We start from the raw sequence: 15861 nt of genomic DNA, 5'->3' as shown, positions 1-15861 counted from the left end.
TTTATTTGTTTCCTGGTTTTATGTTTGTTTGGTTGATGCTATGCTGTATGCCCTGAGATTACTTAAAAGGACCAGCTTGCAATAAATATTTTTCAGTAAATGCTGTACAGCCCCCTGCCTACAATATAGTTAAACTGATTTGCACTCAGATTATTTAGCAGAGCAGTTGAGGTAAGAATGATCTTCGCATGACTCAAGAACAGTTCTTCAGTGTGCTTAGGGAGGTGGGTCTGTCGTGTTTGTGGTGTAGCGTCCATGTGAATTACAGACACTAAAATATTTTTAGTGACTTCTTTGTCAATTCATTACAAAGCTGTCCTGTTGCAATAGGTCAGGGTCTGAACAATGTCATCAAAATACATACAAGGAGATAAGGTGATATGAAAGGGGAGCAATGGGTGGCAGCCTTCACTGGTGCTCTTCAGAGAGGTGTCCTCAGGAAAGCCAGCACGTTTGCCAGGCAGGCTCTAACATTTTCCTGGCAGGTGTAAAGTTTCTGTCTGAAAGTTTGCACTGAGCCTGCAGACTTCATGAAGCTATTGTCATTTGAGATGCGTCATATTTTTATTGTGTTGCTGTGTTAACTCTGAAACCTGAGAGTGATGATGTGATGTCAGCTTTAATTTTCACAATGTTGAAAATCATATGGTATGCTAGAAAGCAGGGCTGTTGTGTAGTGTTGCCTGTCATCTTTTTGTGGCCTGCTGGTGTCTGGAACAGTATGCAGCATAGAGGGAACATCACTCCTGTGTTCCTTTTTCAGTCCAACTCTGTAGTGAAGGGCCAGTTGCATGCTTTTCTGGTGATGTTCTTACCTTTGTGAGTACTCTTTGTCCTAGGGGAGTGAAACATGTTAATTTGGTTACTTTTATTTTCTCTTTTTCAGCTAGTGGAAGTGTTAAAGACACCTTTGTTGGAGCCAGAAATGGACAATACAGGCTTTTGAAAATAGTCATTGACAATGGTTAGTCAAATTTTAATCTTTTTCTCTGAATCTTTTATTTTCCTAGTTGTCTTAGTGACATACATGTTCAATTGTTTAAAAAACAAAACTCCACAAAACTTGATGTTACTAAGATCTTTCATATACAGAAGGTAAGATTTAAGTTTTGGTGATGCTGAACTTTTCAGTATGATGCTACTGTGTTTTTAAATTTTTCTTCCAAGTGTCATTTCATATTTCACCAAGAACTGCTGTGTATTTCATATGGATAATATAAATGAGCTTACTCTTATCTTCTTATTAAAGAAAGAGCAGAGGACAAAAAATTCTATACCTGTGTAGTGTTTTGGTACTTTTGTTACTTTCATTAGACAGAGAGATTCTTACACAGCAGCTAGTCACCTTCGATGAAGGATAAACATTATCTGACTTTTATACTGGGATCAGCTGCATGTAGAAAGTCCTATTAAAGCAGATGTTAAATAGTAATCTGGATACATAGAAAATACCTTTAAAAGTCTGTGACTTTGTACAAATTTTCAAAGTTAAAACTGTTCCTTAAATCTCACATATATGTATAAATATCAAATTACATAATTTCTTGCAGAGCTTGAGTTTGATCTTTGAACTTCTTGGCGAGTGATCAAGGTTGCAAACGTTGCAAGACAGAATGTGTAGTTTTTTCTTTTTTTCATTGTTAAGTAAATAACCCACTGTTACCTTCTTTATGTTTGCTTTTCTTGCCAAGTCTTCTGCATTTGTTTTCCTTAAGGAAGTAGCATTAGTAATATTGTAGATAGGTCACTGTGGTAAAGTCTTACTAGCACAAGGTAGCAAATGCTGACATAACATTGAATTTTTTTTATTATTATTATTATTATTTCCATTAGGCAAGGTAAATAATATGCTTTTGTGTGTATGCTACTTTTTGATACTAAATAAAACCTAGAAATAAGATATAAATGGAAGATGTGTGTTGGTGTGGGTGTGTACATATATATATATATATATATGCATTTTGTCTGTAGAAGCAGAATCTAGTCTTTGATACTGTTTTCCACAGTTCAAAAAGAAACCTCTATAACTCCCATAATACTGGAAGAGGGAAAATTGCCTTAACTGTCTGCAGAAGCTTTCAGCAACTGTTCTTAGTCAACAGATAATAGTCAAATTGAGTTCTGCTAATCTGAGTTAGTAAGAGAAGAGATTTGCTGCTGGGCAGTAGAGTTCCTCTGATATTATTATTATTTTTTTAATCTTAAATCCCAGTGAATATAAAGCCACATAGAGTTCAGAACTGGCAAGTACATTCCTAATGCTCTGGTCTAGGTGTACCACTTTGCAACTAATTCAGAGAAGGGCCAAACACCCTCTCCCTTGGCTGTTCATGTTCTGTGTTTTACTGTGGTAGAGTGCCATGAAAGTTTTGCTGTGGAGACCTTTGTTTTCTGTTGTACTTTTGTCTGAAGTTTTAGAAGTTAGGTACTAGATTCTCAAAAGATATTTTGTATACTGGCTACTATGATGGTCTTCAAACTGTTGTAGGATCCCATTTAAACAAGGTATTTCTGTTTTGGTTGTAGGGGTTAGTATTTAGTGGAAAGCTGATAAATGTTTTGAAAGACACTGTACTAATACTTTCCTTTGGAAGCTGAGATGTGATTTATAAGTAAGAGAAAAATCTTGTTGCTACAGCTGTTCACATAATTAAATCCCATCTGAATTATATTATACAGACTTAAGCCAATTATAGATAATGAACAACTCCAGTCATTTAAAGAGACCACAGTTATGAAGCTGTATTAGAAGGAGGTTTATCTACTTACATAGTCAAGTTAAAGTGATTAGCGCCAGCATATTCATTGCGTACTCTTTTCACTGTATAACTGAGTTACTGATTCCTTACAATGAGTACAAACACTAGTATGTTACAGCAAGAACTTCAATAATTTTAATTCTAAAATCTAAAAGCTTACTACCATTCTGCTTCTACTTACGTATTCCAATTTAAAAATAAACTGGCAGAAGACAGATTTTATTTCCCTTCTCTGTGCGTTATGCTAAAAACACCAACATCAGTCTTATCCCTTCAGATCAAAGAGCTTTATGACAGCCAGCACATTACTTCTCCACTGTTTGAATTTGGGTTAAAGTAAGTTAGGGTTTGAACATACACAGCTTTTGTAGGAATTCACCTGCTTTCACACGTACTGTTCTTGACTTCTATTCTTGTGAACATAATTATGAAAGACAAAATATCTGATTAACTGTCTATTGTAATTGCTAATTTTGAAAAATGGTACTAACTGTATTGTTGCTAACCTGTAGCTTTGGTTATTGGTTACAGAGCAGCTTATTGTGGGATCCTCTAGGCAGCCAGTTGGATCGTGGGAAAAGGATTATGATGCCTTTGTCCTTCCCCTTCTTGAAGACAAGCAACCATGTTATATATTATACAGATTAGATTCCCGGAATGCTCAAGGATATGAATGGATCTTCATCGCATGGTCACCTGACCACTCTCCTGTAAGTAACCATCATCAGAAGCTTCATGCTGTTAATGGTTTTTCAACAGTGCCATTTGTTCTGAATCGTAGATAGGAAGGAAGAAGATTTGAGGAATGAAGCATTCCCCAACCTTGCCCTCGCTTTCCCCAGGGAAAAACTGTGAAAACACCTTTCTTGAAGCTGATTGAGGAGCAATATCAGTGGGGTCTAGATACAGTTTATTTCTAGCCTGACTGGAGGAGACAAGACAGTGGTTTTGCCCTGTTTGTTTATCTGTCTGTCAGTGTTTCGTGAAAATTCACAGAAGGATATAGGACAGAAATCTCAATGAGTGTTATCATAGAGAGAAGGATCACAGTGTGAGCTCAAGGTGTTAGTTCTGTTTGGCTTGCTGGCTGCCCAACTGTCACTTGTGGATCTGTGCCCTGCCACAGAATATACTGCTTCTTAGTCAGTAGTCAGAGAACATGAGAGAGTACTGAGGTTAGAGTTAAGGATTTCTAGGATAAGCTGGAATACTGTGTACAGGTTCTGGGAATGTGAGATAAGGGAAGAGAGAAAGTAAAGCTATTCACATATTCCTGCTACTTTCACTAGCAGTTAGGAAATGGTAAGAGACCAAGATTTGGAGAGCATAAAAGAGATTAGGTGGAATAGGTGAGGTGTTGTGGTAAGGATGGCCTGATGGTGAAATAAAGTGGGAAGATGGGACTGTTAAGAGAGGAATAAGTGACTGTGTTAGAAACAAGTTGATAGGCAGCAATCATCATTAGATCTCTGCCCCCAGAAAACTCTGTAGTTCAACTAAAACTATCTGGAGTCACTATCAAATAAATAATAATAATAATAATAATAATAAGTTATTTGCAGTTTGCTCTTTCTCTGTCTGCTCTATCCATTAGGACATAGACCAGTGACAAAAGATCTAAGCCATTGTGGGTTTTCCCATTTAACATTACTAAAGATTATGTTCACTTTTTTTTTTCCCCCGTTTAAAAAAAGAGCTTATACTCTATACTAAAGCTGCAATTTAGTTTTGGAATTACTTTTATAATAGTGCATAGTATCATGCCCTTGAGAATAGCATGTGTTAGTACTGTGATCCAGAGCTCATTTCATAGAGTTTATTAAGAATTACAACTTCAAAATGCAGTTTCAACACTTAAAATATTTGTTTAAGAAAGATGTTTATTGATGGACTTCATACATCAGTGTGCAAGATTCTCTGTGTACACCAAAGGAAAAAAAAAAAAAAAAAAAAGAACCCAAACCAAAACTACGCTGTTTTATGATGTTCTAGGTTCGTCAAAAAATGTTATATGCAGCAACCCGAGCAACACTTAAGAAAGAATTTGGAGGTGGTCATATTAAGGATGAAGTATTTGGAACAGTACAGGTATTGTTTTTCTTTTTAAAGTCAGCACACTGACTTTAAATACTAACTGTAGTAGCTGATGTTACTGGTATGAATTTGTGGTGTTTCTGCTCTTTTTTAATTAAGGAAAAAAGAGTTAAAAGCTATGTATATTATTCCAATGTTAAGATGTAATTGCTGTAATTTGAAGAGGTAACTAAGTATATTTAACAATTTCAGGCTAAGAAGCCCTTGTTTCAAATGGCTGTGAAAACTAAATAATCCAGGAATAATAAAAGCATCTGTTAATCTCTCTGCATGCATGTGAATCCTCAGAAAGCTGTAACACTGTAACTTTCAGGCCAATTGTATATGCAGGTCATTTTGGATGTATGGTTCTTAATCACAAGTGGGCTAGAACAGCTATCTGCAAGCTGTTAATGTCTGAAAACAAATGTTTTTGTCTTAAACCAAGGGTATTAAGCTGTTAGTTCTTTAGAATTTGACCATAAAATGTACTTTCATTGTACACTAATAGCTGACTGTTCACTTATGGTAAGATAATTGGAAGGTGCATGTGTGAAATCTAACAAACTTCTAAGGGATGTTGAAAAGCCTGCAAGTGCTGTGCACGTAAGGAAATACGAGGCTTTTGTTACCTTGGTTTCTTCGGGAAATAAGTCTTTCATGGTTGTGATGTCAGCCAGTTTATCAGGCAGACATCAGACAGCCTTGACTTTTTAATCCATTGCCAGTTTTAAAGAAATACAAGTTAGAGTTCTTAAAGATACAGAATTCCTATAGCTTTCTTGAAAACTGATAATTACTTAGAGATCCAAACTATCATTCCCCTTTTCCTCCTTCAGCAAAGACAGAGAGAGTGCAGCAGTATCTTCTGTTTGGCCTGTTGATTAGTTCATCATATGCACAAATCTGAACCAAAGTGTCACCACTATTGATACAGGGAGCTGGTGCTGGAGGAAGGGAAGGAGTTGGAGATTTGAGGAAGAATAGAGGATATTGTAGTGGGGAAAAAACTGTGGAAGAGGCGTGGGTTGTTGTGGTGTACAGATTAGTCCATAAGGACATGAGGCTAATAATTCTGCTGCTTACTGAGTAAATAATTTGTTATATTCAGCATTAACCTGTGATGGAGGCTTCATTATCCTAACACACTAACAAACTTCTCTGGAGAGGCTGTATTCTAGAGAAGTAGATAACCAAGTTGCTAAGAGGGTTTACTGGCAGAGGTCATGTGTGTTTTTTTTTTTTTTCCTTTTCCATTCAGTCAATTGATTTCTCAGCACCACTCACACCGAACCATTATCAGTCTGTGCAATATGTAGAATTTGGGCTCTGACTTGTAGGGCGAGATGAAAGTCTGAGCTTCCATCTTGCATTGCATCTGTCTGTTACTGTCATTTCGGAATGTGCTTGGGGCACTGAGAGGGTGAAGTCAATGGAGCTCGCTTTTTGCAAGTTTGTTATGTTACAGCTTAATAGATCTCTAAGTTGTTTGGTTTAGTGTCTTTCTAAGCTTCTTCATCGTAGTTGTCCTCTAATGTTCATCTGTGTGAAAATCAGCTTCTTTAAATATTCAAGTTGCAAACCTCACTCAGAGTCTTGATCATCAGCATCGAGTGGGTTACTCTGTCTTTATTTTGTTAGACACAAGGATAGGTTGTTGCAACCAGCTCTGTTATCCTGGTGGAACCTGGTTGTGGTTCCACCTGCTACTTCACATGTATTAACCTCAACACTTCTGAACTCCTGAAACAAGACACAATGGAGTATTGACACTGGAAATGGTATTTGGGAAAGTCTATCTCTTTCAGAAAGAGAAGAGCTAAGAAGGAGCTTTCTCTCTCTCCTCAGAGTATAAAATCACACTCATATGATTGCATGAAGTCCTGCCCTTTTCTGAGTGACTTAATTTTCTGATTAATTATAAAAACACTACAGTATTTGCCTCTGGTATCAGCCTCTTTGGAGAGGGACAGAACTGACACTGAATATTAACAGATTCCCCAAAGTGGTTATCAGAATTCATCACTTCTGTGACTTTGCATCCTAAACTATCGTGTCTTTACTCCCTGTCCTAAGGTAGCATTTCTGTCTCCCGTATTTCGGATACAAAACTACCAATAAGCCAGCAGTCTGAGCATGCAAATTTTATAAGAAAATAGATTTTATTATTATTATTTATTAGAATTGTGGCAATTCTGTGAGGTTTTGCCCAAGAAGGCTGAATAACTTCATGCACACAGTCTTCATTAATGCTAATTTTTTAATTAGCAAGGTTAATTAGGGACTGACTGTGGAAATGCTGCTCGCAGTACATTTGGGAACCAGAGCAGCCCACTGGACTGCTGTAGAGGAAAATGAACTGAATTTGCAAATGCACCTGCACTTGTAATTCATTCAAATAAAATGACCATAACTGTGTGGGAAGTAACTGCTGTTTTTATGCTGCATACAGCATCTTTGAAGAAAACTTTTATTATAAAAAATGATCCATAATGATTTTGTTCTTTCAGGATGATGTTTCACTAAATGGATATAAAAAATATTTGATATCACAGTCCTCCCCTGCACCTCTGACTGCAGCAGAAGAGGAACTTCGGCAAATTAAGATTAATGAGGTACATACAATGTCTTCGAGCATGGGTGGGAAACTGGGTGCAGAGATCGAAACGTATTGTAAAGAAAAAGCCCTTCTAGGGTAAAAAAGGGTACGACAGAAAATGGAAAGTTTCAGAAAGTTTGTATGGATGAGAATATAAATTTGTGTCTCAATGAGTTCAGATTGCAGGGGTTATGATTGCTGGAGCTGGAGTGGCATGATCTTACTGAGTTTGCAAAGCCTAGTCAGATGCCTTGCAACTACAGAGCTTAATTGTTTCAGCTTTCCCTTAACATGCTTTTAGTATCACTAGGTAGGCTTCATGGTGACCACACAGGTTGCCCAGAGAGGTGGTGGAGTTTCCATCTTGGAGATATTCAAAAGTCGCCTGGAAAGAGACCTGGGAAACTGCCTCTAGGTGGCCCTGATTGAGCAGGGTGGTTGGACAAGATGACCTCAGGAGGTGCCTTCCAACCTCAACCATTCTGTCATTGCCTAGGTGGCTTCCCATGGTGGCAGAAATTGTAGACAGAACACAAAGTAGCAACTGTTCCAGTGAATCATTGCCAGGAGTATTTCAGCAGCCTTATCCCTACAGGAAACATACTTACCTTCCAGCACGAATGCATTTGTCTTAAGACTGAGAGGAAGTGAGTGGAATTCCAATAAAAATAAAAATAAAACAGAAATCCTAAACAAGTAGATAGTCCTTTTGCCTAGACTAATTGGCTTTTGCCACGAATGCTTTATAGAAAAACCTCTAACGAATGCCTTTAACCAAATAATTTGATGATTGCCAGCTAGCCAGTGACTGAAAAGTTCAGAGCATTCTTTTCTCACATTTTTCCTTCACTCAATCACTGTCTGTGTTCAGACATGTATTAAAATAGGTCATGTGCTGGTCTTACTAGTTCTTTAGGATTGTATTTTACAGCCATCCACGTGTGTTTGAAATACAGTTTGTTTCTGCAGCTGGATGCCAGCAAATTGTCGTGTTAAATGCAGCTCTGTATCTTCTCTAATGTTTTCACTCTACCATGCTTTTGCTGCAACTTTGTTGTTTATTGACTTTTTTTTTCCAGTGGTGTATTTTTTTATTTTCCATGTCTAATTTTGGCCAATCCAATGTAGAAATGCACGAATCGTTATCAGACACTGCATTTTACTTGAACAGCTTTTTTAAAAAGAAACCCATTAATGAATGTAAAACTTCTGTGGTATCCATGATCACCTCTGGGATTAGTATTATCTCTTCTGCACTACATACGTTGTGTTTAACAGTTGATTCATGCAGACTAAAACTTTATGTGCTATTATGAAACTTCAGCAGCAATAGCTGTGCTTTTCAGAGATACATAAATTGTAGATTGCTGCCATTTTGGCTTTGTTTGAAGCATCTTGCAATACATTAACTTAGGTCATTTTGGTCTTCTTTGTTACTACCATTATGAAGCCTGTAATTAGACTCAGAAAACTAAAAGCTTTCTGATTAAAAAAAAAAAAAAGAATTTTCCATATGTATATTCTTTCATAGTTACCCTAAGAAATAAGGATCACCTAGTCTGCCATCAGGTCCCCGAGTGAACAATGGCAGAAATCTAGGAAGGGTGTAATAGCAGGGCAAGGTGACCATGATAATTCTCTTGAATACTCTTCTATTGCCTCAACGTTTGCAGGTAGGGATCTTCCTGAGCAAGAGATGATATCTTACCATAGAATTGTTCTTAATGGGTTTTTCATACATCATATAGTTTTGCTGTTTTTCTAAATCCACATAAAATTTTTGTTGGCCATGGATCCTGTGGCAGTGTATTCCGCAGCTTGACAAAGTGCTGCGTAAAGATCTACTGCCTGCTATCTCCTAGTTTATTCTGATATCCCTACTGATTGTGTGGGGAAGGCAGAGAAAAGTCATTAAGGCATTATTCAGTGTTCCCCTCCCCTTTTATAAAGCCAACCATATCCTGGGCTGCATAGAAAGACGTGTGGTCAGCAGGTCGAGGGAGCTGATTCTCCCCCTCTGCTCTACACTGGTGAGACTCCACCTGGAGTACTGTGTCCAGCTCTGGAGTCCTCAGCACAGGAAAGACATGGACCTGTTGGAGCGGGTCCAGAGGAGGGCCACAAAAATGATCAGAGGGATGGAACACTTCCCTGATGAAGAAAGCCTGAGAGAGTTGGGGTTGTTCAGCCTGAAGAGAAGCCTCTGGGGAGACCTTATAGTGGCCTTTCAATACTTAAAGGAGGCCTATAAGAAAGATGGGGACAGACTTTTTAGTAAAGCCTGTAGCAATAGGACATGGGGTAATGGTTTTAAACTAAAAGAGGGGGAGATTCAGACTAGATATATGGAAGAAATTTTTTACAATGAGAGTGGTGAAACACTGGGAGAGATTGCCCAGAGGGTTGGTAGAAGCTCCATTCAAGGTCAGGTTGGACAGAGCTCTGAGCAACCTGATCTACTGGCAGTTGTCCCTGCTCACTGCAGGGGAGTTGGACTAGATGACCTTGAAAGGTCCCTTCCAACCCAAACCATTCTGTGATTCTATAAACATAAATTCTTGAAAAGTAGCTTTAAAATAACTGTTTTATCTCAAATAATTTGTGACTAACATAACTGGAGTATGAACAATTGTCTAGCTTGCAGTTACCCTGGATTTTTTTAATTTGTGTTAGACCTTCTAGAAGTTAAAAATTAAGATTTTGTTTGTTTGTTCTGTTTGCTTTCTTTTTGGTATAGGCTTTTGGAGGGAGGATATTGAAGCAGGAGGGAGGGAAGTTGCTTTGCTTTTCTTTCAAGAATATCAGTTTGTCTCATAAGATATAATTTCTCTTTCTTCCTCTGAAAATTTTGACTCCCTAGAAAGGACATTTGTGTGTTTTGGTCTAAAATTTTTCAAGATAAAACAAAGTTTAGAAGCAATGTTGTCAGCTCAAAAGTATAACACCACATATGCAAATCAAGCTCTTTCCTCCTGGCTTATTATGTCTTTATACCAGAATTTAACTTAGAGCTTCTTCATTGACACTTGAGCCAGTTTTCCCTCTGATGATTCCGTTGGCTCTGCAAAGCTAGCTGTTTCAGAGATATGAAAGTGTTTTTAGGTAAGCAAGCAATTGTGACCTGTAAATTAAAAAATGCAAATCTGTTGTATATGGGGATGATGTTTTAGGGTAGTTTATTCTTGGAATAGCCACTGCTAACTCTGTGTGTAACCATATGCAATGCATTGTCAGTTACTGTATGAAACCCATCGAATACTTGCAAAGGTTTCTGTTTACATCGCAACTGACTTGTGTTCCAGGTACAAACGGATGTTGGTGTGGATACCAAGCATCAAACATTGCAAGGAGTAGCATTCCCCATTGCTAAAGAAGCTATTCAGGCTTTGGAGAAACTGAAAAATAAGAAACTGAATTATGTACAACTGGCAAGTATAAAGTACTTTAACTGTTTTTTAATAGTGAGTATAAAATAGATTACCTACACAGTAAACAATGTGCATCGATGACGTACACTGATAAATTACCATTCTGTATTAGATTAATTCAATTTTTCTTTCCATTCTGTCATGTTCTCTGGTTTCCTTTCTGTGTATTAACTATATTCAGGTTTGCTTTGTTAACAGCAAATTGATATGAAAAATGAAACTATTATTTTGGCCAACACACTTCATACTGAACTTAAGGACTTGCCAAAAAGAATTCCAAAGGATGCTGCGCGTTACCACTTTTTCCTATACAAGCATATGCATGAAGGAGACTATTTGGAATCCATAGGTATGACAAAATTTCCCAATATGAAATTTCATTGGCTTCTTTCAAGTACTTTAATAATTTTGAGGCAGAAAGAAAGATGTGTCATAGAAGTAATCTGTCTGTTAGCAACAGCATCAATTTCAGTCATTTGTTTGTGAAACTGACTTCTGAAGAGTGCTTATGTTTAGAAAGTAGTGAGCTATCCCTTTTGATAATGAACACCCATAAATCAGTTGTCATGTGAAAACATAAAGGTACTGGCCTTTCTCTGATCACCATTTGAAATTAAACACTTGCTGAAGCAAAAAAGATCCAGAATGGTGTTACATTTTTCCCTTTCAGACTGCATAGTGGATTTGCCATGCCTCTCTGCTGTAAATTATTTTGTGATACAGACTTTGATGGATTGTAGTTATGGTCCGATTTGTGATTTTTTTTTTTTTTATTTTCCTGCAGTTTTCATCTACTCTATGCCAGGGTATACCTGTAGTATACGAGAACGAATGCTCTACTCTAGTTGCAAAAGTCCACTGTTAGAAATTGTAGAAGGACAGCTGTGGATGCAGATAATTAGAAAGGTAAGTACACTGGGTATACTGGTATTTACTCCATCCCTCTGTTCCCTTCTTAATGTCTAACTAACTGCCTCTGCCACCACCTTCTATAAACAATGAAAAGTGTTGCATAACTATTAAAAGTTTCTACTGAACAAGAAATACTTGTTGAGAAAGCTTCAGATACAAAGTTAAGTCTTGGAAGCTTTTCTCTAGTTTATAATTTCTACACTTTTGTAGCTTTAATAAACATATCCTCGTGCATCAAGGGAGTATCTGAGAGTACTTTGGAGGACTATTTAGAAATAACATGGCTTCTTACTAAAAGGCCTGTCATATTTTGGACCACAGCAGATTTAAGGATTTTCAAAATAATTTCAAGCTGCAGTTCTGGAAGTTAAACTGCTACTTTAGGAGTCCTTGATGGGGGAAACAAGGATTTGCAAGCTGATCTTTTCACATTGTATAGATTTTACTACTATGCAGAAAGAGTAAAATGCTTCTCACCTCTAGAGCAGGGACCATAGGAATTGTCCATTTGTGGAATATGTGACCTATGGTTACATTCTCAACACTTGTGCTGTAAATTTAGAAGAACTTTGAGGCTTGGTTTCTGTGGGGATTATGGCTACCTAAAAACCAATAGAGTTAATACTAAACATTTTTACTGTGGTGACATGACTTAAGCAGATTATCACTATGTGTTTTTATATTGAATTATTTCTCAGAAATTTCCTTTCTACAACAAAATAAATGCACAGTGTGACTCCTGAAATTCTTGTAGATGTATTTCTGAAGCACGTACTTGTCACAGCAATACCGTGGTTGGCAAGTCTGTCAAGTACTATGGTTGGCAGGCCATGAAGTGCTGAGCAGAGCAGCAGAGCAAGGCCAAAGCATTTCTCTGAATTCTAAATTCCTGCAATTCAAAATAGTGGTGTTTGGCTTGAGAACACTGTTTTCTTTCCATTTGGGTTTATATGCTTAAATTTTAAAAACCAAAACAACCCCTTCTTTTGTTCATTAAATTATTTTAGCTTTTTTTCCCCCTGGCTTAAATACTTTGAGTTGCAGTAGCCAGCTAATCATATAAGCTGTTTGTACTCGTCCCCTTCTATCTCAAGAGACAACATGTATGCACATTGCTTTTACAGTTAGTGTTTAAAGCACGTTCTAGTGAAATACTGTAATTCTTAAAATGTGGAGATTACTTTGGGACAATTAAAAGTTTTTCTTTTAGAGAGGAGAATAAAGAAAGGAAATTGTCGTTCTGAAAGATCACATGCTGCTTTCTTATCTTTTATTATCGAAGTCACTTTACAGAGGAGTAAATAAGCACTTGTGTCCGCGTGGAACGTGTACTCCTAGTTAATATTAGTGATAGGATCATAGAATGGTTTGGGTTGGAAGGGACCTGTAAAGGCCATTTAGTCCAACCCCCCTGCAGTGAGCAGGGACATCTTCAACTCCATCAGGTTGCTCAGAGCCCCATCCAACCTGAGCTTGAATGTTTCCAGGGATGGGATTTCTGTTGCCTCTTTGGGCAACCTGTTCCAGTGTTTCACCACCCTCATTGTGAAAAATTCTTCCTTACATCTAGTCTAAATCTACCCTCCTTTAGTTTAAAACTATTGCCCCTTGTCCTATCACTACAGGACCTATATGCAAAGTCTGTCCGCATGTCCACTATGCTAAAGCTTGAGACAGAGGAAGTTTCTTGGCATAGGTACTGTGTAGTTGTGCTTATATTTCAGGAAAAATAATTAATTCAAATCACACTTAATTCTGGTAAAAGTATAGTGGATTCTCAGAAAAACTATCCAAGATTGCTGAGGGCGTTAGGCAAAAGTTGGGAGAATATTTCATGCTGGCTCTGAACATTATTGCACATATGGTTTTAATATAGTATTTAGAGCTTCAGCAAAATGTTTTTAAATGTTTCTAAATGTTTTAAGATGACTATGATGAATGTTTGGTTTGGTTTTTTGTTTTTTTTTTTCAGATTGAAATAGATAATGGTGATGAGTTAACTGCTGACTTTCTTTATGAAGAGGTTCATCCAAAACAACACGCTCACAAACAAAGTTTTGCTAAACCAAAAGGTCCTGCAGGGAAGAGGGGAATACGAAGACTGATTAGAGGTCCAGCAGAGACTGAAACACCTAGTGATTAAACTGTTGTTTGCTTCTGTTATAAAGAATTACAGTAAGACATGAAATTCTGGCTTTTGGTAATGAACTGAAATCATTCCATTCATAGATGCTACGAAAAATACAAAAGCTCTTTTTACTCTTCTGACCTCAACACTTTTTGTATTGTTACATGATTATATTTCTGTTGACCATGTTTTATGACATGTGGAAGAGCTAATTATTTTAAAGTTAGGAGAGGAAAACTAAGCTAGTACCCCTTTATTTTACATTAGACTCCATCATTTAATATCTGTACATGTGATCATAAGCTTTGCAGGTGTAAGACTATTAAGCCCATGTATTCTATGGGTAAGTTGCAGCTGTATGTCTAGATAACAAACCTGTATTATTTTGAGTAGCCTATTGAAACCCGTAAGACTTACCATGTGAGGAGAGCTGAAGGACTATGCAGCATTGTCCCATATAAATCTTTGTTTCTCCTTGTAGCTCTTAGGGACACTAGTAAAACAGATGGTTTTCTTCTGGTTTTGACATGATGCATTGTTGAGTTTTGTTGTTGTTTTGTTTAATAGAAAAGATAAACTAAAATCAGTTATCCATCAACTAGTGTAAGTGTTCAGGAGTAGCTGAATATTTTCCCATGTGAAAGCGTGGTCATTTTAAGTTTATAACTAATTTTGTGGAATTCTCTTTTAAAGAAATCTGACGTAAAACCACTATAGCTTTTCTAGACTTCTATACCACTTGTAAGCCTTACATATCAAGTACTGAATGACCAACTTAAAGGTGATTAAAAGTGCATGAGTTAGTATACTCAGTAGATTATGGAGCTGCTTTCAAAGCAATATGCTTAAAGCTTCTAATAAATAATTGATTATCTGTGCACTAGGATCTAAAACTGTAAATTCAGTAAAAATGAAATTATTTCCTTCATAATGGTGAGTTATTCTTGAGATCCTAGTGTGTTTGCAGTATCAACTGCAATTTTAACTTTCAAGGTATTCTGAAAATTACCTTTCCTAAATGTTTGAACTTTAATAGTAACTTAAATCTGTAACAAAATCCAACTAGGTCTTGAGTAACTGCTGGCAGCATCTGGTTAGGATTTTGTCCTTTTTTTTTTTCCCTTCTGTAAAATACTGGAAACAGACAGAATAGTCTAAATTTGCTTGAACCATGAGTAATGTATTTAATAGGAAGAGAAAAAATAGATTATTTTAATAAATGGATTAAAGAAGAATTAGATATGGAAATCAAGTATTGGATGACCTTAAATATTTAAAATTGTGTAATGAGGCAAATACTAGTGGATAGATTATATTCCCCAGTGGGGACTTGCTTTTTAGTGTCTTGTATGTGATCTTTGTGGGTTTTGAATTTTTTTTTTTTTAAAGCTACATGGGAGTTGCAAATCTTGGTTCACTACATATTATCATAGGTGCTGGGTGTGCACATTATATAGCTGAACCACGTGTTTACCTGGTGGGAGACAGATTTTAACTTAGTTTTGTAGGTTTTTTTAGGGAAATAATGCTTTGACACTATGAGTTCCTGATAAAATCTGTTTTCTCTTATATATTATTTTGTTTGGAGAAACTAGCTTGTTATTGACGTCTGAGATTGCACTATATAATGTGAAGGCTGCAATAGTTGTTGGTTTTACTGTTTTTTTATATACGGTAGAAATTTGACACCTCAGCTTTTTTCATTTAATCTCATACACTACATCAATCCAATTCAATAGCTCTTAATCCTCAAATAATCTCCTGCTTGCCCTTAGCTACTGTGTTCTTTTTCTGCCTTTTGTCTTCTCCCTCTAGGGCAAGGAGTTGGACTTTGGAGTGTTTCTTCCATGTACTACCTGTCCAGCAAGTGTCACTTGGTTTTTAAACATGGTTAATGTGCCCTGTAATTAAATGTATTTTTAGTTGAACTCTGCATCTTTTCAGTACACCTAATTCACTTTG

General features: G+C 36.8%; 1 protein-coding gene across 1 annotated transcript; it reads left to right on the top strand.

The window, feature by feature from the left end:
• Positions 1–886: 886 nt before the first annotated feature.
• Positions 887–14172, top strand: TWF1 (twinfilin actin binding protein 1; the record flags this gene model as incomplete). Its single annotated transcript, XM_010175648.1, has 8 exons — positions 887–964; positions 3291–3469; positions 4752–4847; positions 7343–7447; positions 10734–10859; positions 11058–11208; positions 11644–11765; positions 13744–14172. Coding segments are annotated over 8 exons (1028 nt in total), but the record flags the coding sequence as incomplete, so codon positions are not given.
• Positions 14173–15861: the final 1689 nt, after the last annotated feature.

This window comes from Antrostomus carolinensis, unplaced genomic scaffold (assembly GCF_000700745.2).
Source record: "Antrostomus carolinensis isolate BGI_N321 unplaced genomic scaffold, ASM70074v2 scaffold35520, whole genome shotgun sequence".
NCBI lineage: Eukaryota > Metazoa > Chordata > Aves > Caprimulgiformes > Caprimulgidae > Antrostomus > Antrostomus carolinensis.
The sequence above is the reverse complement of the archived record's forward strand: the minus strand, read 5'-3'. Positions and strand labels throughout refer to the sequence as shown.